This window comes from Neovison vison, chromosome 8 (genome assembly GCF_020171115.1).
Source record: "Neovison vison isolate M4711 chromosome 8, ASM_NN_V1, whole genome shotgun sequence".
In the NCBI taxonomy this organism is placed as follows: Eukaryota; Metazoa; Chordata; class Mammalia; order Carnivora; family Mustelidae; genus Neogale; species Neogale vison.
The window spans coordinates 83,514,148-83,536,203 of NC_058098.1; the positions used below are offsets into that span (position 1 = coordinate 83,514,148).

The window sequence follows — 22,056 nt, forward strand, 5'->3', positions numbered from 1 at the left end:
ATGCCCCAACTAACAACTAGACAACTGTAAGATGAACAGGAACTCGCCTGCACTTCGGTAACACTCAACCTGTCAACCAGAGGATACAAGAGTGAGGTGCTATCTTTAGAGAATGCTGTTCCAGCCATGTCAGCCCAAAACAAAAGAACTAGTCAGCCCAAGAACTGTGAGAAATAATAAATGGCTGTTATTTTAAGTCACTAAGATTTGGGGGTGGTTTTCTTACTCAGCAAAAGCAAACTGATACAAAGGTTCCATCCTCAACACACTTCTATTCACCTTCTAGATTCTCTACCCAGATAATCTCTCATTCACTTCCATGAAGTGTTTAATAACTGCTGTCCTTATACCGATAACTCAATTAATGGTACTGTTCTTAATTATATGCTTACACTCCCAATTCACCAGTGCCACATAAATGTTCCACAGGCATCTCAAAATTAAGTCTCAAAGTTCTCCCAGTCTTTCACATCTCCGTTAATGATACAGCACAAAAGAGAAATTGAGGTGGGGCACTTAAGTGATGCCCACCCCTTTAAATCCCAGAATCACCAATCCTATTCACTTTATTTTCGCTTACATCAATTCAATTTTCAAAATCACCATAAGCAATCCTTGCACCAGTAACCATCATACCATCATTCCTTTCAAGGACTACTAAGCTAACCTTTCAACTGGTCTCCCAGCTCCTACTCTGACAATCCTACAATTTATGATACATTTAAAGGCTGAAGTCATCTGCTAAAAATCATCATGACTCACCTGCTGAAAAGCACTGAATAGAATCCCTTTGCTAAAATTAAATCCAAACTCTTTATAATGGCTTTTAACGTCCAAAATAACCTGCCCTTGCTTATCCAACCTCATATCATAATTATTCCTCCCTACACATTATATTCCACAACAGTCTGCTTCTACTTTCTTTAATGTCATATTCTTTCCAACTTCAAAGCTTACATCCTATATTCCTGTACAGAGTCTGCTCAAAAAGAGAAATCTTTTCTTCTCTGCTATATCCCCAATGTCTAGAACATAATATCCTTGTATATCTTTGTTGACTGCATATGGTGGACTGCCATGTAAACACTGTGAACCTCTTTATACTTCATGTAAAAGGGAAAAAAAAGGTCCAGAAGAATCTGGCTGGTTCAGTTGCTGGAACATACAACTCTTGATCTAGGTAGTGGTTTTGAGTTTGAGCCCCATGCTGGGTGTAAGTATTACATTTAAAAAAAAAAAAACTTTAAGAAAAAAAGGTCCAACATAAATTGCTTAAAAGTGAACATTAAATATGAGCCTACGTGAGCATAAAAAATATTGTGCACCAAACTGTCAATTAAAATTTTCTCTAGAGGACATGAGTACAGTACAAGAGACTTTCTAACAACATAATTCTACACTATGTTAAGAACTATTTAAATGCAGTACATTGTTAATCAAGAGGAAAAGATTTTATAAACTTACCTAATAACATAGGTCCTAAAAGGGATAATGTGCTGCATGACAGCAGGGATATGTAGCCATATTCTAATCTATAAAGAAACAAATATGACATTAATATATAATGATTATGTGAAATACACATAATACACATTACTGTAACTACAAACAAGAACACTAAATATTTTGTTGGTTTTAAAACTATATACATTTTTACATATTTTAAAAAGAATAAACTAAAAAACAAGATTACACACAAATCAGGTGAGTAACCTATATACATTTTGAAATATACATAGGTATAGGTATCAATCTCACGAATGTTACCTTCTTGCTCAATAGGGAGTACTATCTACCTATCCTGGTAATATCATCTTACTACAGGATACTGTATACCTCTTTCTATGAAAGCAACACAAGTACCACAGTGTTAAATTAGCTTTTTAATAAATCACCTTAGTTTTTAATAAAAAATCTTTCTTCCTTCTAAAAAATACCAAGTTACCTGTGATTTCTAGTCATTTCAATATCCAACTAAAGGAAATCTATTTTATGGATTAGAGTATCAACAATTTACTGAATTAAACTCTTAAGTACTAACCTTAGAATTATAATTTTTTCAAAATATGCTTACTTCATAGTTTTAGTCTCATAAATAATGGCTTAAGTATCAGGTAAGAACAAAGATCCTACACAAATTATCAAATAACAAGTTATAATACTAAGTCTTACCAAAGGCAAGGACAGAGAAACAAATTTGTAAATAAAAAATGTATGGCTCCACTCTAATCAAAAATACCTATGTAAGTTTTACAGCAAACACTATACTAATGGTCTAATGTTAAAACTTCTCCTTCTAAGATTCAGAATAAAACAAGAACACCTTTAATTCATATTGATCAGAAGGTCCTAAACAGTACAAAAAAACTAAGTCATTACACTAAAAATGAAGCACTGGGAGCCTGGGTGGCTCAGTGGGTTAAGCCTCTACCTTTGGCTCAGGTCAAGATCTCAGAGTCCTGGGATCGAGCCCCGCACTGGGCTCTCTGCTCAGCAGAGAACCTGCTTCCCCCTCCCCCTACGCCTGCCTTTCTGCCTACTTGTGATCTCTCTCTGTCAAATGGATAAATAAATAAAATCTTTAAAAATGAAGCATTAAAACCAGTATCACTTAACAAAGCAGCGGAAAAATAAATTTTATTAAAAAGCCATTTATAATTGCACCAAAAATAATAAATACCTAGGAATAAACGTAACCAAGGAGGTGAAAAACCTATACTCTGAAAACGATGAAACACTAATGAAAGAAACTGAAAATGACACAAATAAAGAGTCCACATTCATGGACTGAAAGACAGAATTAATACCAACAAAATGGTCATAAGCAATCTACAAATCCAATTCAATCCCTATCTAAATACCAACAGTATTTTTCACAGAACCAGAAGAAATAATTCTGAAATTTGTACAGAACCGCAAAACACCCCAAATAGCCAGAAAAATCTTTAAAAAGAAAAGGAAAGCAGGAGGCATTACAATTCCAAACTTAAAGTTCTATTAAAAAACTCTAGAAATCAAAACAGTGTAATACTGGCACAAAAACAAACACATAGATCAATGGAAGACAACAGAGAATGCAGAATTGAACCCATGAATATATGGTCAATTAATCCACAAAAAAAGCAGCAAGAACATACAATGAGGAAAAAACAAGTCTCATCAATAAACAGTGTTGTGACAAGTGGACAGCCACATGCGGAAGAATGACAATGGGCCACTTTCTCACACCATACACAAAAACAAATTCATACTGGATTAAAGAACTAAATCTGAAATCTAAAACTTCTAAAAAAAAAAAAAAACACAGGTATCCCTTGAACATCAACCTCAGCAATATTTTTCTAGATATGATTCCTTAGGCAAAAAAAAAAAAAACCAAAAGTAAACTATTCTGATTACACTAAAATAAGAAGCTTTTACATAGCAAAAGAAACCAGCAAAACTAAAAGACAACCTACTAAATGGAAGAATATATTTGCAAGTGGCATACCTGATATTTGTTAATATCCAAAAAAAAATTTTTTTTAATAGAACACACAAAAAAAAATCTGATTAAAAATGGGCAGAGAGCCCAAACAGACATTACTAACGATGCTCAACATCATTACTCATCAGGGAAATGCAAATCAAAACCACAATGAGTTACTAACCTTATACTTGTCAGAATGGTGAGAATCAAAAAGATCAATTAAGTGTTGGTGAGGGTGGGTAAAATGATGGTGGGACTTTAATCTGTGCAGCCACTGTGGAAAGCAGTATGGAGGTTCCTCAAAAAATTAATTCTACACATATATATATGCATACTCAATAAAATATTACTCAGCCATAAGAAAGAATGGTATCTTCCCAAAAGCAGTAACGTGAATGGACCTACAGAGTATTATCCTAAGTGACATAGACAAAGGAAGAAAAATACCTCATGATTTCACTTACACATGGAATCTACATATCAAAACAGGGGCACCTGGGTGGCTCAGTGGGTTAAGTCTCTGCCTTTGGCTCAAGTCACGATCTCAGAATCCTGAGATCGAGCCCCGCATTGGGCTCTCTGCTCAGTAGGGAGCCTGCTTCCTCCTCTCTGCCTGCCTGCCTCTTTCTGCCTACTTGTGATCTCGCTCTCTGTCAAATAAAAAAATCAAATCTTAAAAAAAAATATATCAAAACAATGAATATCGAAACTAATAGCTAATAATAAAACAATAAATATCAAAGCTAATGAAAAGCAGAAAGAGACCCATGAATACAGAGTACTGGTGGTTGCCAAAGGGGAGGGAAGTGGGGTGATGGACAAAATAGGTTAAGAGGAGTCGTAAATACAGGCTTTCATTTATGGAATGAGTAAGTCACAAGAATAAAAGATACAGCATAGGGAAAATAATCATATTATACTGGGGTTGTAGCATGGTGAGAGACGGCAGCTACACTTATGGTAAGCATAGCAAAACATATGGACTTGTCCAAGGACAATGTTATATACCTCAAAAATATGACACCATATACCTAAAACGTTGACAGAAGGGTAAAGAAGAGATTTAAACTTAAGCGGAAACTAGTAACATTATATGTTAACTATAATGGAAACTAAAATTTAAAAAAATACAACCATTAAAATAAACTTAAGGGGCACCTGGGTGGCTCATTCGGTTGGCTCTCTGACTCTTGGTGTCAACTCAGGTTGTGATCTCATGGGTTGTGGGATCAAGCCCATCACTCAGTGGGGAGTCTGCTTGAGGATTCTCTCCCTATGCCCCTTCCCCACTCATACTCAGTGCTCTATCTCACTAAAATAAATAAATCTTTAAAAAAGACTCAAGTGACCACCAACTTGATACAGTCTGCTATATGCAGAAGTTGTTATATACAAACCTAAGGGCAACCACGAATCGAAAACCAGTAATATGCAAACAATAAAGTGAAAGGAATCCAGATATATCACTAAAGCCAACAAACAATGAAAGAACACCAATCAGCAGTAATTTAATAGTAGTAGGGGACTTTAACACTCCACTTACATCCAAACAGAAAATCAACAATCATACAGTGGCTTTGAATGACACACTGGACATGGATTTAACAGACATTTTCAGAATATCCTATCCTAAAACAGAATGCACATTCTTTTCAAGTGCACATGAACATTCTCTAAAACACATACTAGGCCAAAAACCAAATCTCAAAAAATTAAAAACGATCAAAGTCATACTATACATCTTTTCTAACCACATTGCTATGAAACTAGGAATCAACCACAGGAAAAACTCTGGAAAGGTCACAAATACATGAAGGTTAAATAACATGCAACTAAATAATGAACAGGAGTGCCTGGGTGGCTCAGTGGGTTAAGCGTCCGCCTTTGGCTCATGTCATGATTCTGCGATCCTGGGATCAAACCCTGTGTTGGGCTCCCTGCTCCAGAGTAAGCCTGTCCTCCCTCTCCCACTACCCCTGCTTGTGTGCGCTCACTCACTCTCACTCTGTGTCAATAAATAAATGAAATCTTTAAAACAATCAATGAAAAAAAATCATCAGAGAAAAAATAAAAAATTACACAGAAACAAATGAAATGAAAAACACAATCGTCCAAAATCTTTGGGATACAGCAAAACTGGTTCTAAGAGAGGCGTGTATAGGGGCACCTGGCTGGTTCAGTCAGTGGAGCATACAACTATTAATTTCAGGGTATGGGTTCAAACCCCATTTTGAATATAGTGATTACTTAAAAATTAAAAGCTTACAGGGCACCTGGATGGCTCGCATCAGTTAAGCATCTGCCTTCAGCTTGGGTCATGATCCCAGGGTCCTGGGATCAAGCCCCACATTGGGCTCCCTGCCCAGCAGGGAATCTGTTTCTCTCTCTCCCTCTGCTCCTCCCCCAGCTCATACTCCCTTTCTCACTCTCTCTGAAAAAATTAAGATCTTTAAAAAAAAATAATAGTTTTTAAAAAATAAAATTTTTTATTAAAAATCTTAAAGAGGAAAGTATAGAGCAATATACACCTACCTCAAGAAGTCTGAACAATCTCAAACAACGTAACTTTACACCTAAAGGAGCTAGATAAAGAAAAAACAAAACCCAAACCCAGGAAAAGAAATAAAAAAGATTAGAGCAGAAATAAATGACATGCAAGCTAAAAAGAAACAACAGAACAGGGGCGCCTGGGTGGCTCAGTGGGTTAAGCCGCTGCCTTCGGCTCAGGTCATGATCTCAGGGTCCTGGGATGGAGTCCCGCATCGGGCTCTCTGCTCAGCAGGGAGCCTGCTTCCTCCTCTCTCTCTCTGCCTGCCTCTCTGCCTACTTGTAATCTCTCTCTGTCAAATACATAAATAAAATCTTTAAAAAAAAAAAAAAAGAAACAACAGAACAGAGGAAACCAAAAGCTGGTTCTTTTATCGCAAAAGTGATAAACCTCTACAATGACTCCTAAAAAAAAGAGAGGACCTAAAGAAACAAAATTACTAATGAAAGAGAATAAATAACCACCAACAGCACAGAAATACAATTTTAACAGAATACTACGAAAACATTTTGCCAACAAATTGAATAACTGTGAACAAATGCATAAATTCCTAAAAACATATAACCTACCAAAACTAAAGCAGAAATAAATAGAAAATTTGAAGAGACTTAATTACCAACAATGAAATTGAATCTGTAAAAAAACAATTCCATGATGAGATGGCTTCACAGATATTTCTACCAACCATTTAAAGAATTAATACTTATTCTTCTTAAACTATTCCACAAAACAGAAGAGGAAGGAAAACTTCCAAATTCATTCTAGGAGACCAGTATCACCTTGAGATAAAAACTGGATAAAAGGGGTACCTGGGTGGCTCAGTGGGTTAAAGCCTCTGCCTTAGGCTCAGGTCATGATCCCAGGGTCCTGGGATCAAGCCCCGCATTGGGCTCTCTGCTTGGCAGGGAGACTGCTTCCCTTCCTCTCTCTCTGCCTGCCTGTCTGCCTACTTGTGATCTCTGTCTCTCAAATAAATAAATAAAATCTTTAAAAAAAAAAAAAAACTCATAAAGACACCACAAAAAAAGAACTACAGGCCAACAGTTCTTAAAATATGGATGCAAATATCCCCAACAATATTATTAGCAAACCAAATTCAACAAAATATTTTTTTAAAAAAATCATACAACACCAATCAAGTGGCATTTATTCCCAGGATGAAAGATGGCTCAATATTCATCAATCAGCATGACTCATCACATCCATAAGAGAAAGGAAAAAAAACATTATCATCTCAGTAAGTGCAGAAAAAGCATGTGACAAAGTACAACATCCATTCATGGTAAAAAGCCTCACCAAAGAAGGTCTACATAGAACATATCTCAACATAATAAAGGCCTTATATGAAAAACCCACAGACAACATCAGACTGAGTGGTTAAAAACTTGAGAGCTTTTCCCCTAAGGTCAGGAACAAGGCACGGAAGTTAACTCTTACCACTTTTACTCATTTTGTAAAAAGTCCTAACCACAGCAGTCAGACAAGAAAATGGAAAAAAAAATAGGGTAGGGGTGGGAGGTTGGGGTACCAGGTGGTGGGTATTATAGAGGGCACAGCTTGCATGGAGCACTGGGTGTGGTGAAAAAATAATGAATACTGTTTTTCTGAAAATAAATAAATTGGGAAAAAAAAATAGGGTATAGAAATTGGCAAGGAGGAAATGGAATTTTCACTATTTGCAGATGACATGATGCCATATATACAGTACCCTAAAGGCTCCACCAAAAGACTAGAACTGATAAATGAATCTAGTAAATTTAAAAGACATAAAATCAACGTACAGAAATCCACTACATTTCTATACACTAATAATGAATCAGCAAAAATTGAAATCAAGAAAACAACCCCATGTACAATTGCACCAAAAATAATTAAATACCTAGGAACACACTTAACCAAGAAGATGAAAGACCTATACTCTGAAAACTATAAAACACCCATGAAAGAAATTCAAAACAATGCAAAGAAACAGAAAGACATGCCACGCTCATGGGTTTGAAGAACAAGTATTGTTAAAATGTCCATACTACCCAGAGCAATCTACAGATTTAACACAATCCCTATGCAAATACCAACAGCATTTTTCATGGAACTAGAACAAACAATCCTAAAATTTGTATGGAACCACAGAAGACCTCATACAGCCAAAGCAATCTTGAAAAGAAAAACAAATCTGGAAGGAAAACAATTGCAGGTAATACAACTTCAAGCTGTATTACCAACCAGTAGTAATAAAAACAGTATGATACTGGGGGCACCTAGTGGCTCAGTTTATTGAGCATCTGCTTGGTTTCCACGTGGGTCATGATTTCAGGAGTGAGACTGGGCCTACATCAGGCTCTGCGCTGAGCGCAGTCTGCCTAGAATTCTCTACCTCCCTCTCCCTTTGCCCCGCCCTTGCTCGTGAACTCTAAAACAAATAAACAAAATCTTTAAAAAAACAAAACAAAACAAAAACAGTATGGCACAGACATAAAAACAGGTAAGTAAGTCAATGGAATAGAACAGAAAGCCCAGAATTATACTGTCAATTATCTTCCACGAAGAAAAGAAGATACAATGGGGGAAAAGACAGACTCTTCAACAAATGGTGTTAGGAAAACTGGACAGCTACATGCAAAAGAATGAAACTAGACCACTTTCTTACACCACACACACACAAAAAAACTCAATGTGGATTAAAAACCTAAATGTAAGACCTGAAAACCGTAAAAATCCTAGAAAAGCGCACAGGCAGTAATTTCTCTGACATCAGCCATAGCAACGTTTTTCTACATATATTTCCTAAGGCAAAGGAAACCAAAGCAAAAATGAACTATTGGGACTACATAAAAATAAAGTCTCTGCACAACAAAGGAAACAACGAACAAAACTAAAAAAGGCAACCCACCAAATGGAAGAAGACAATTTCAAGTGAAATATCTGATAAAGGGTTAATATCCAAAATATATAAAGAACTTATACAATTCAACACACATACACAAAAAATATCCAATTAAAAATGGGCAGAAGATATGAACAGACATTTCTCCAAAGAAGACATATAGATGGCCAAGAGACACATGAAAAGAAGCTCAACATCACTCACCATCAGGAAAACAAATCAAAACTATAATGGGATATCACTGACACCTGTCAAAATGGCCAAAATCAAAAACATAAGAAACAACAATTGCTGGTGAGGATGCAAATGCTGGTAGGAATACAAACTGGTACAGCTACTGTGGAAGAAAGTATGGAGGTTCCCCAACAGATTAAAATAAAACTACCCTAGGATCACACTAGAAACTACCCTAGTAATCACACAACTGGCTATTTACCCCAAAAATGAAAACACTAATTCAGAAGATATATGCACCCCTATTTTTTTAATTCTTTTATTAGCATATAATCAATTATTAGCCCCAGGGGTACAGGTCTGTGACTCACCAGGTTTACACACTTCATAGCACTCACCATAGCACATACCTCCCCCAATGTCCATAACCCCACCACCTTCCCCTTAGACCCCCTCCCCCAGCAACCCTGCACTCCTATGTTTATTGCAGCATTACTTACAATAGCCAAACTATGGAAGCAGCCAAAGTGCCCATTGACAAATGAATGGATAAAGATGTGGCACATACAGAATGAAATATTACTTAACAATAAAAAAGAATGAAATTTTGCCATTTTCAATGACACCGATAGAGCTACAGAGTATAATGCTGAACTAAATAAATCAGAAAAAGACAGATACCATACGATCTCACTCATTTGTGGAATTTAAGAAATAAAACAAATGAGCAAAAGGGGGGGGACAAAACCAGAGACTCTCAACTATAGAGAAGTTATGTTTATCAGAAGGGATGAGTGTGAGGAGATGAAGGACACAGAGGATGGGAATTTGTCATGATGAAATAAAATAAAATGATTTAAAAAATTATAATTGGGGGTGCCTAGCTGGCTCAGTCTGTAGAGCATGAGACTTGTGATCTCAGGGTCATGAGCCCCACACTGGGCATGGAGCCCACTACTTCAAAGAAATAAATAAATAAAAATAAAAATTGTTAAGAAACAAAAGACATATAAACACCTATACAGAAACAGAAAAATAGGAGAGAAATTTAAGGACATGTAAATAAAAACACATTTACCATGGTTACAGATAAGGAGACTCAATACTGCAGAGATGACCATTCTCCCCAAACTGATTTACAGAATCATGGTAACCCAAAAGGTTTATATGCAGAAATCAGGCATTGATTCTAAATAGAAAGATCCATGAGGAGAAAAAACTCTTTAAAAATGACAGGGTGATGGAGCGCCTGGGTGGCTCAGTGGGTAAAAGCCTCTGCCTTCAGCTCAGGTCATGACCAGGGTCCTGGCATCGAGCCCCACATGGGGCTCTCTGCTCAGCAGGGAGCCTGCTTCCCCCCTCTCTCTGCCTACTTGTGATCTCTGTCAAATAAATAAATAAATTTTTTTTTAAAAAATAAAAATGACAGGGTGGGGTGCCTGGGTGGCTCACTGGGTTAAAGCCTCTGCCTTTGGCTCAGGTCATGATTCCAGAGTCCTGGGATCGAGCCCAGCTTCAGGCTCCCTGCTTGGGGGAAGCCTGCTTCCCCCACTTTCTCTCTGCTTCTCTCTCTCCCTACTTGTGATCTCTGTCAAATAAAAAAATAAAATCTTAAAAAAATTAAAATGTCAGGGTATGATGAGGTAATGTACAGACAGCATCTTGCCTATAATTAGCAATACTGTATAGCATATTTGAAAGTTGCTAAGAATAATCCTTAGAAGTTCTCATGACAAGAAAAAAGAATTTTGTTAACTATGAATGGAGATGAATGTTAATTAGATTTATTGTGACAAACATTTCACAATATATACTAATACTGATTTGTTACATTCTACAATGTAACATTATATGTCAATTATATCTTTTAAAAAAGTGTAAGAATGACAGGAAGGTAGAACTTGTTTTCCAAGATGCAAGTCTTGCTGTCTCCAAAAATTACGATGTACAAATAGCTAATTATTGGGCAGAGACAATGTAATATACTAGAGATCCCAGACCCATGGACATACAAAGACATTAATTTATAACAAAATGGTACTGGGAAATGAAGGAAGGACTGTCTTTGCTAAAGTGTTAGGACCAATGCTTGTTTCTAAGAAAAAGAAAATTAGGGGCTCCTAGCTGACATTCTTGGTTTTGACTCAGGTCGTGACCTCAAGGTCGAGATTGAGCCCACATCAGGCTCCATGCTCAGCAGATGGTCTGCTTAAGATACTTTGTCCCTGGGCGCCTAGGTGGCTCAGTGGGTTAAGCCGCTGCCTTCAGCTCGGGTCATCATCTCAGGGTCCTGGGATCGAGTCCCGCATCAGGCTCTCTGCTCTGCAGGGAGCCTGCTTCCCTCTATCTCCCTCTCTGCCTGCCTCTCTGTCTGCTTGTGATCTCTGTCAAATAAATAAATAAAATCTTTAAAAAAAAAAAAAAAAGATACTTTGTCCCTCTCCTTCTGCCCCTCCTGCTCATGCGCTCTCTAAAATAAATAAATCTTTAAAAAAAAAAGGAAAATTAATCTTGATTCATCACTTACACCATACACAAAAATCCATTCCAACTGAGCTGTAATCAAAATGTGAAACAATAAAACTTCCAGAACACAGGAAAATAACTTCATGATCTTAGGATAAGATCTTGGGATAAGAAAGACTTCATCCACAAATTAAAACATAACCTTAACAAAAAACTTTTCTGATAAATGACCAATCATTAAGATTAAAGAGTAATAATAGCTCTTAACAGAAGAAGAATGGAAACCAAACCACAGTGTGAAAGCAGAGACTAGCAATTATGTGTGTGTCAGAGAGAAGATCTGTATATAAAACAGGTAAGAAATCTGTACCCATCTGTAAGGAAAAAGCAGACAATGTGATTTTTTGTAACAGGTAAAAGACCTGAACAGGTACTTCTCATACAATAACCAAATGGTAAATATGCCTATGAAACAGTGCTCAATTTCATTACAGTCATACCTCAGAGTTACTGCAGGTTCAGTTCTGACCACCACAATAAAGCTAGTATCACAATAAAGCAAGCCAAATTAATTTTTTTGTTTCCTAGTGCACATAAAAGTTGTGTTTATACCATACTGTAGTCTATTAAGTGTGAAGTAGCAGGTCTAAAATTAATGTACAAATCTGAATTAAAATTCCTTATTGTTAAAAATTGCTAACCATTGCATGAGCTTTCAATGAGTTCTAATCACTGATCACCGTAACAGATATAAGAATAATGAAAAAGTTGGAAATGTTCAAGAATTACCAAAACGACACAGACACAATGGGAACAAACGCCGTTGGAAAGCACAGGTTGCCAGAAATCATTTCGTAAAAATCTCAGTCTCTGAGAAGCCCAAGGGAGGAAAAAAAAGTATCTCTGCTTCCGTATCTATTATGCTTCACAGTAATGGACATTCACAACATATAAAATCATTAATCTCTTTACAAATGCAAAAAAATGTTATGAGGTCTTAACAGAGGAAAGTCAGGCACACTACAGTAGTACCCTAAGCTAACCATCTTTTTAAGTAACTAAAAATCTAAAAAGCCAAAAATTTCCCAGACAAGGAAAATTAAAATCAAAGTAAGGACTTCTGTGAATAGCTACCTATCATATATTTTAAAGAGAAGTAAGTAAATGGCTAAATTTACTTATTTAACTTAAATTCACTAATTTATACAAATTCAAAAAAAATGTATACAAATTCCATTTTTATCACAAGACCTTTTTAAAAAGACTTCTATACTCAATTTTTTCAAAATATAATTCAGAAAAAAATTATTGTACATGCACCAAATGACTCGAAACCTACCTTTCTCGGACATAAAATTCATGTTATTAAAATCCTAGACATTCTTCCCAAGATTAAAACCAATTCCAAACAATACTTACATTAGATACAACTGTAATAAATGCATGTGCTATAAGAAATGGCAATGTTTCAGGAGTTCCATATTCAAAGCAATCCTTCATGAGAGAAAGGCCATTTTTCCCACAAAACAAACATACATAACGAAGCAAATGCAACGGTACTTCTACATCCTGAGGAAAAAAAAATTATTTAAAACTCATTAGGAATAATTTTCATTAACAACATGGAAAAGATACCAATGAGATATAAAAATAAACTCAAAGACCTGTATGAACCAAAAAGCAAATTTTCCATAAACCTGAGAATAAGAAAAACATAAATACTTACATTCATATCACAGAATGCCCCTAGTATGTTGCTCTCTTGGGTTGATATATCCTGATTTACAAAAAAAAAAAAAAAGAAAAAAACAAACCACACAATTAGGTTACCCTACAAAATAATAATGTATTTAAAAAAATACCATTTTCTGTGTCAACTATAATAAAAATAATACAATATTCTAAAGACTGAGTTTATAAAACCTGAAATAAGTTTTGCAAATGTTTCTCATAAATAACATTATTCCTAACTGAAACTAGTAAGGTTCAGTTCTAAAATATATTTTAAGCCTCTCTAAAGAAATCTTTCTAAGTAAGCCATGTACTATGTATTATTTTGCCTTTTTAAACAATGTTTCTATATATAACTGGGATAAATGTTACAAAAATAGATTATAACTTAGTTAAGTGGTTCTAAAACCTGCTCTGGAATTCCCCAGATGTACACTCCCAAGTACCCAATGTGCTTTGTATACATATGATTTAAACTACTTGAAAGCATATTCATTCATTGCTGGTAAGAACAGAAACTGATAACGACCATGTTTGAGGACAACTTGGCAGTATCTATCAACATTTAAAATGCACATTCCCTTTGACCCATCTTCTGGTTATTTATCCCAACAACTAATAAAGGCAGTGCTGGAAAATGTTTAATGATGCTCCCCGAAATTATAATATCTCAAAGTTAGAAACAAATACCCATTCATTGGATGCATAATTAAATTACAGCATAACCATCCAGCATCTTACGCAGCTTTCAAAAATAGGGTGAAATGCCATGAAGGATCTTTTTGAGATGACTGAATGGTTCTACAAGTGGAATGTGGTAATAGTTATGTAACTCTGTACATTAACTAAAAATAAATTATATACTTTAAGCAACTGATTTTTATGGTAAGTTATTCCTTTAAAAACTAAGGTGAGTCCACATGTACAGGCATAGAAAAAGAATTTTTACATTTTTAAAAATCAAGATTTATGAACACAATCTGATTTTCATTACTTTTTATGTGTCCAGAAGTAATCTGAACTAATTTGCTAACTATGTTTTTTTTTGAGATGGAGAAAGAAGACAGGTTCAAGGTCTATATTTGTATATTTTGTAATTTTTAGTCACACTGAAATTGTTACTTTTATAATCAGAAAGCTGGACACTTTCACCTGAAAAAAGTTTGGCCAAAGAAACCTGTCATTCACTGCTGTTAAATGTTTTATTTAAGTCCTATTGCAGACGTAAAGTTTGAAAACAAATGATTGAGAGCATCATATAAAACTTTCACATTTCCAAATAACCAAAAAACTCCTAATACAGGTCAAAACATGTGTTAAATCAAACGTACTAAACCTAAATCTATTCCTGAGTTTCCACTGGCAGGACCACAATTAAAAGCTTTAAACTATTCTCATCAAACCTTTTGTCTTCACCAAGTCCAGAATGTAAGAACACCAATGGTACTGAATACAGATTCACGGACCAGGTAAACCATGTTGTAATTTTAGAATCCAGTCAAAATTTCTAATGCCTATCACGGACACAGCTAGAAAGGACCGTAACAATATTCTATTCTGATATGCAAAATGTTGCTCATGGACTTGGTTACAACTATTCTGATTGCACAGAAAGACTGTTTTACCATTTTTTTATTCCTACTCTGGGTACAAGAAAACATTATCCTAAAGGTGTCACTACAATCTCATTTTAAGTAATACATAAAGAGTTAACACAGATCTATAGGTAAGGTTACATACAACAGTAGGAACAACACTAGGATACCTCCCTAAAAGCTTAATCAACATCATTTTTGTTTCAAAAGTTCTGATTTTAGATGAACCCTACACAGGCCTTAAGAAACCTATCTGCTGGGACGCCTGGGTTGCTCAGTTGGATAGGCTGCTGCCTTCGGCTCGGGTCATGATCCCAAGGTCCTGGGATCGAGTCCCGCATCGGGCTCCTTGCTTGGCAAGGAACCTGCTTCTCTTGCTGCCTCTGCCTGCTTGTGTGTACTCTCTCTCTCTCTCTGGCAAATAAATTGAAAAAAAAAAAAAGAAACCTATCTGCTCAGCTTTTGTCTTTTTAGGAAAAACCTTACATTTACTAAATTAAGATAATGCCATTCTATTTCCAGAAGTAAAAAAGAAATCTATTACTTTAAAAGAGAAAATAAAGAAATAAATGAGTATCCAGAAAGTAATTCTACATCTAATTTAACAATGCTGCCCCATGATCAAACTATGAAAAACTGAAAGCCAGTGGATCAGGAATACAGTTTTTGCTTAAAAAGAAGTCATCCCAGGGGCATCTGGGTGGCTCAGTGGGTTAAAGCCTCTGCCTTCAGCTCAGGTCATGATCCCAGGGTCCTGGGATTGAGCCCTGCATCAGGCTCTCTGCTCAGTGGGGAGCCTGCTTCTCCCTCTCCCTCTGCCTGCCTCTCTGCCTACTTGTGATCTCTGTCAAATAAATAAATAAACTCATTTAAAAAAAAAAAAAAAAGTCATCCAGGGGCACCTGGGTAGCTCAGTAGGTTAGGCCTCTGCCTTCGGCTCAGGTCATAATCTCAGGGTCCTGGGATGGAGCCCCATATCGGGCACTCTGTTCAGCAGGGAGCCTACTTCCCCCTCTCTCTCTGCCTACCTGTGATCTCTCTTTCTCTCAAATAAATAAAATCTTAAAAAAAAAAAAAAAAAGTCATCCGTATAAGAATTAGACAGTAGTGACAGGTTGCAAAACTGTGGGAATATACTGTAACTTACTATATTGTATACATTAAAAGGGTGAATTTAAAGTATTTTTAATTTAATAAAGAATAAATAAAAACAGTCAGTGGAAAGTGGAAAGAGAAAACCAAACTAGATTCAGAAATTTGGAATATAACGTATGCATTTACTCTACCCAACCATATTACACACACACTTAACAAGCGCAGTGGTTTCTTTCTCCTCTTTAATTATTGCACTCATTTTACTTTACTTAGAATGAAAACTTAAAATACTAGGGCAACACACAGAATTACACACTGATTCAGGACTAAGAAAAGAATGCAAAAAAAAAAAAAAATGCAATAGCTCCCTGCCCTCCAAAAAAGATTCAACCTGAATTAATATTTCTAATTACATCTTTTAAAATACTATCAACTTTGATAGAAAAGGAAGAAGGATACAGACAGGAAGGGATGGGGAGGAGAGGCTCTGAGTTCTATCTTCTCCTAGCAATGGATACAATAGCTACAGCAATTAAGTGATTGAGAAGCAGTGTAACAGAATGAACTGAATTCTACAACTCTTTCGGCAATATGCTGTGCAAACCTGACCAGAACTTTTAACCTGTCTAAGCCAGTTCCTTCTTGGGACACCTGGCTTGCTCAGTCAGAAGAGCATACAACTCTTGACCATGGGGTCATTAGTTCAAGTCCCACATCAGATATAGAGATTACTGAAGAAAATGAACCTTAAAAAAGAAAAATAAAGCCAGTTCCCTCGTATATAAACTAAGATGGCTGACTAAATTCTAAAGACACAGCTATCTAAATTCTATCACATGAGTACTGAATCATCTTCTGAAAAGTCTTAGCCAGGGATTCCTGGGTGGCTCAGTCCATTAAGTGTCTGCCTTCAGCTCAGGCATGATCCCAGAATCCTGGGATCAAGCCCCATAGGGGGCTCCTTGCTTAGTGGGGAGCCTGCTTCTTCCTCAGCCTGCCACTCCCCAGCTTGTGCTCCATCTCACAAATAATTTTTGGAAAGATTTTATTTAATTATTTGACAAAGAGAGACACAGTGAGATAAGGAAAACAAGCAGGGGGAGTGCGAGAGGGAGAAGCAGCCTTCCCCTAAGCAGAGAGCCCGATGTAGGGCTCTATCCCTGGACCCTGAGATCATGACCTGAGCCAAAGGCAGCCACTTAACAACTGAGCCACCCAGGCGCCCCTAAAATAAAAATCTTTTCAAAAAATAAATAAATAAATGGTCTTAGCCAGTTTGTGCCTCTTTAGAAAAGTCAAAATCAAATTAATATCAAAGTTAAACAGGACTGTTACCATTTAACCACATGGCCACTAGGATAGAAACTACAAATTTTTGAAGTATTTGCAACAAATCATTACTAACTTAACTAGAAACCCAGGAAAGAGCTATATTATGAACAGAGTATTACAGAAACACACAAATTCTGTATTAAGGAGAGAATTCTGTTTAACACTATATCTATATATAACACTATATCTATATAGTGTATACACTATATATAACATTATACCTAAGGTTGTTTTTTATTAGAATTTTATCTGAAAGCCAACTAATCACATGGAATTATCCTCAAGAACAGTAATAATGAGGCATTTTATTTCAAAAGAGAAAGTAGGGCAGTGTGACTATGCTTACATTTGGACATTTTTTTTTTCTAATGATTTTTTAAAATGGCAAACTGGTGGGCAAACTGATTTTAGAAAGAAAAGAGCAGATTTGATATAGCCATGGTTCTACTGTTAGGAGATTCTTAACTAGAAAAACTTAACTTTATGAAAAAACTGCATGAATTTCACATATCTGAGTCCCTAACTGATCTATTTTTTGCATATTTCAATTACCAATTTAGTCATTAAAAACACTATTCATGTGGCACTGAGATTCAATTTCACCGGTTTGTACAAACAGATCCCATTTGTTGAAAAAGGATTCTGAGCTGACATTTTTTTTAGGATGTTTACTCAATCTATGTAAGATTCATTAGAAGATTCTATAAGGAAAAAAATCACAGACTAAGAATTCTAGAAGGCAGAATACAATCTGATTTAAAATATTCTTATGCAGGGGCGCCTGGGTGGCTCAGTGGGTTAAGCCGCTGCCTTCGGCTCAGGTCATGATCTCAGGGTCCTGGGATCGAGTCCCGCATCGGGCTCTCTGCTCAGCAGGGAGCCTGCTTCCTCCTCTCTCTCTCTCTCTGCCTGCCTCTCTGCCTACTTGTGATCTCTCTCTGTCAAATAAATAAATAAAATCTTTAAAAAAAAAAAAAATTCTTATGCAGAATTCCAGTAAGGAAATACTTACCTCCTGGGCTATGTTTTTAAGTAGTCTCAATTCAATGTGAGAGCATTTTCAGTAAAAGATTGTTTTGGTTTTTTGTTTTTTTTTTTTTTTGTTAAGATGAAGAAAGAAGTTTAAAGAAGTCAGTATGAAGGTTATAGAACAAATAAGCCAGAGAAAATAGGCAGACTTTTTTTTTAAAAGCATGTGGTAGATATGTTCAAGTTTAAATGAAATGCTGCCTCTCCTACCCTCCAGAGATGAAGTGTACTTCATACCCCTTTGAATCTAGGCTGCCCTTGTTAATTATTTCAACCAAGAGAATGTGGGAGAATTTATACTGTGTCTTTGTTTCAGAGGCTAGACCTCAAGAGGCCTTACAGCTTACACATTCATCTTCCTGGATCAATGCTAAGACTACTATGTAAAGAAGCCAATCAACTGTGGAGAATGAGAGGCCATATGGAGAAAATCCAAGAGCCTTAGACAACACCCAGCACCAAGTGTCAGACATGTGACACCACGCTGGACCTTCAAAGTCTTCCAACTTTAAAAGTAAATACAATTGTCTACATGAGGCCACAAAAAACCAACAGAAGAATTGCCCGGACAACTCAGAGAATCATAAGAAATAAGAAATCTCTCTTGTTTCATATATATGCCACTTACATAATACATTATCCTATAACTGTCTCGATTGCCACGATGTGTACAAAGCAATGCCATTATCTAAATAAACCTAAGGTGGGTTTCTAAGCTCCTGGAAAAGTTGTAAAAATATCACTAATGGAATGAATCACGCATCTTCATTTATAAAAGACAGTACTATCATTTAAAACTATTAATTAAGGAATATTTGTTAAGTTTTCTTAATGAAAGGAATTCCAAATTCTGTTACCAATGTTTCTAAGAATGAAATTCAAAATTCCACAATCATCTTCTATTCCTCAGTTACTACTTTCTGAAAATGTCACAGTAAGTAGAACAAAGATGTATACTGGCACGTTTAGATCACTGACAGTTTAACTTTTATGAGTTCAATGTGTAAATCTTTCCCTAACAGGACTGTGTTAAGCAAATGTTCGACCCAAGTTGCTGCAGAAATGGTTTAGAGAGAACTGGAATACTTTTCCTAATCACTGTGATTTTCTAAGTTTTCCATCAACAACTACTCTGCGTATTTCTTAAGTGAGAAACTGTCAACATAATGGTAACTTGGTGTTATATTCACAATATCTATGTTTACGTACCTCTATAGTAGGATGAGTATTATGCTTGTAAGCAGTATATAAAGGAAACTGAATTTGAAAAATTTTTGCCACACATAGTAAGAGTTTTTCCTTCTCATCTGTACTCCATAAGCTAAAAGGATCACAACTCTTTGAAGATTCCTCTTCAGTCAGATTACAAATTCTTGTAGAGTTTGATTTTTTTTCTATTGATTTTTGTCTTTCTGTACCTCCTTCTTTACACTCCCTTTCTATATTCAGTGGTTCTTCCACTTGATTAGTCTCATCTTGCCACGTGGAATCTATGTTAATAGCAGTACAATGTTTACAAAGCTGGTCCCGGAGTACTTGAACTTGGGCAATCACTAAGTTAATAAGTGCACACACTACTTGGTTAAAAATCTCCAAATGCTTATATTCCTTGAAGCAGCATAGACACTGCCTGTAAGAGAAAGAAAATTTTTCAATAAATTAATGCTTTCTAGAGAGATAACCATTACGTATTTTAATATTAAAAAAAATAATAATAAGCAAATACTAAAGTACTCCCCCGCCCTGGTTTTTACTTCCTCCTGACAGGGTAGCACAACAGTAATTTATAAAGATAGTATCCCACCAAAAATTGGTACTTTCGGTAGTAAAAGGTCATCATATTAGGATGACAATTACAGTTTTCAATTTTATATGTATATTTATCCGCCCTTCTACACAAAGAACTATTTAAAAACAAGAACTGTAGCATATATCTTTGCCTCTCTAAGTACTGAGTACTAAATACATGACTATCAAATATGAGGAAACTGGCTAAAATAAAAACCTTATTAGTAAAGCTAATTTATTTTACACAAAGGGATTTGTAGTTAACTAATAAAAAGGCTGTATTTTAACATTAATAGTATGCTTGAGAAAGGGCGCCTGGGTGGCTCCGGTGGTTGAGTGGCTGGCTCTTGATTTCAGCTCAGGTCATGGTCTCAGGGTTCTAGGATTAAGCCCTGCAAGTGGCTCCATGCTCAGCAGGGTGTATACTTCAGGATTCTCTCTCCTTCCGCCCCTCTCCCCACTCGTTCATGCCCTCTCTCTAAAGTAAATAAATAAATCTTAACAATAATAATAATAATAATTTCCTTGAAGGCTAACTTCAGAAGGACATCCCTACACTATGGCTGATTAAGGGCATTCAGAAATAACACACACACTCAACAACCTTTAGGGTATGCATATGTGTGTGTGTATGCATGTATGTATGTACATATATATACATATAAGAATACAGTAACAGTCAGTAATTATTACAAACAAATCTAGTTCTCTTAGATATGTTCAGTTAGCATAACGCCTGGCAATACTGAATAGTAAGAGTCGGATAAATCAAATAAATGATACTCAAGTACTAGATTATAAGATTAACTACATACAGGAGTACCTGGGCAGCTCAGTCGGTTGAATGTCTGCTTTCAGCTCAGGTCATGATCTCGGGGATGGGGATCTGGTATCAAGCCCCATGGTGGGCTCCCTGATCAGAGTGGAGCCTGGTTCTCCCTTCCCCTCAACACTTTCACCTCTCCCCCCACCCTGACTTGTGCTCTCCTGCACACATGATCACACTCTCAAATAAAATCTTTAGGGAAAAAAAAAAAGAATAACTGTAGCCAATGATGGACGAGAGTAAACGTTTACTTGCAATTTGTACTGAGTTCTATTATCAAATCAAATCATCTATATTGTAGTCCAAACAGAGCACCACTCCCTATATTACCATGTAGACGTAATTTCATTTCTCCAGGTGTGGCAGATCTGAAGTACAGCCACAAATTCTTGAATATTCTTCCCTTTAGAAAGGGAAGCCCAAAGAATGTGGAACAGACTTAATGACTAACATCTAATGAATGGAATGTGGCAGAAATGACTGTGTGACATCTGAAACTAGGTCATAAGAGACACTGCCCCTCAGCCTTGCTCTCTTCTGGATCACTTGCTCTGAGGGAAGCCAGTTATCATGTTGTAAAATAGTCAAGGAGCCCATGCTGTAGTCCACAGGTGAAAAAACTGAGCACTGGTCCCATAAACAACGAACACCAACTTGCCAGCCAAGTTAAGTGAGCCAGCTTGGAAGCAGGCCCTCCAAACCTCACATAAGGCTTGGGATAACTACAACCTGGCCAACAACTTGACACAACCCCCCCCTTTTTTTAAAAGATTTTATTTATTTGACAGAGAGAGCACAAGCAGGGGGAGCAGCAGGCAGAGGGAGAGGGAGAAGCAGGCCCCCCACCAAGCAGAGAGCCCGATGCAGGGCTCTATCCCAGGTCCCCAGGATCATGACCTGAGCCAAAGGCAGACGCCCAACTGACTGAGCCACCGAGGCACCTGACTGCAACGTCCTGAAGAATCCAGGCCAGAACCAACCAGCAAAACCACTACCAAATTCCTGTCCATAAAAACTCTGAGCACAATGTTTATTGCTGTTCTAAGATCTACTTTTTGAGTAATAGGTTACACAGAAATAGATAAATAATACAGGTCTGTCTTCTCAGTGACAAAATGA

The 22,056-nt window shown here is 36.4% G+C and overlaps 1 protein-coding gene across 6 annotated transcripts in view; it reads right to left on the reverse strand.

The window, feature by feature from the left end:
* The window catches only part of USP34 (ubiquitin specific peptidase 34), a 250,840-nt gene that overhangs the window by 169,106 nt on the left and 59,678 nt on the right, over positions 1-22,056 (reverse strand). For 5 of the 6 annotated variants that reach the window (XM_044264036.1, XM_044264038.1, XM_044264037.1 and 2 more), the window contains exons 3-6: positions 19,533-19,953; positions 13,268-13,318; positions 12,961-13,110; positions 1,465-1,532 (exon numbers count right to left, since the gene is read on the reverse strand). In XM_044264036.1, the coding sequence (XP_044119971.1) occupies positions 1,465-1,532; positions 12,961-13,110; positions 13,268-13,318; positions 19,533-19,953 (690 nt within the window). The remainder of the gene's footprint in view (positions 1-1,464; positions 1,533-12,960; positions 13,111-13,267; positions 13,319-19,532; positions 19,954-22,056) is intronic. The other variant, XM_044264041.1, reaches the window with a different exon arrangement.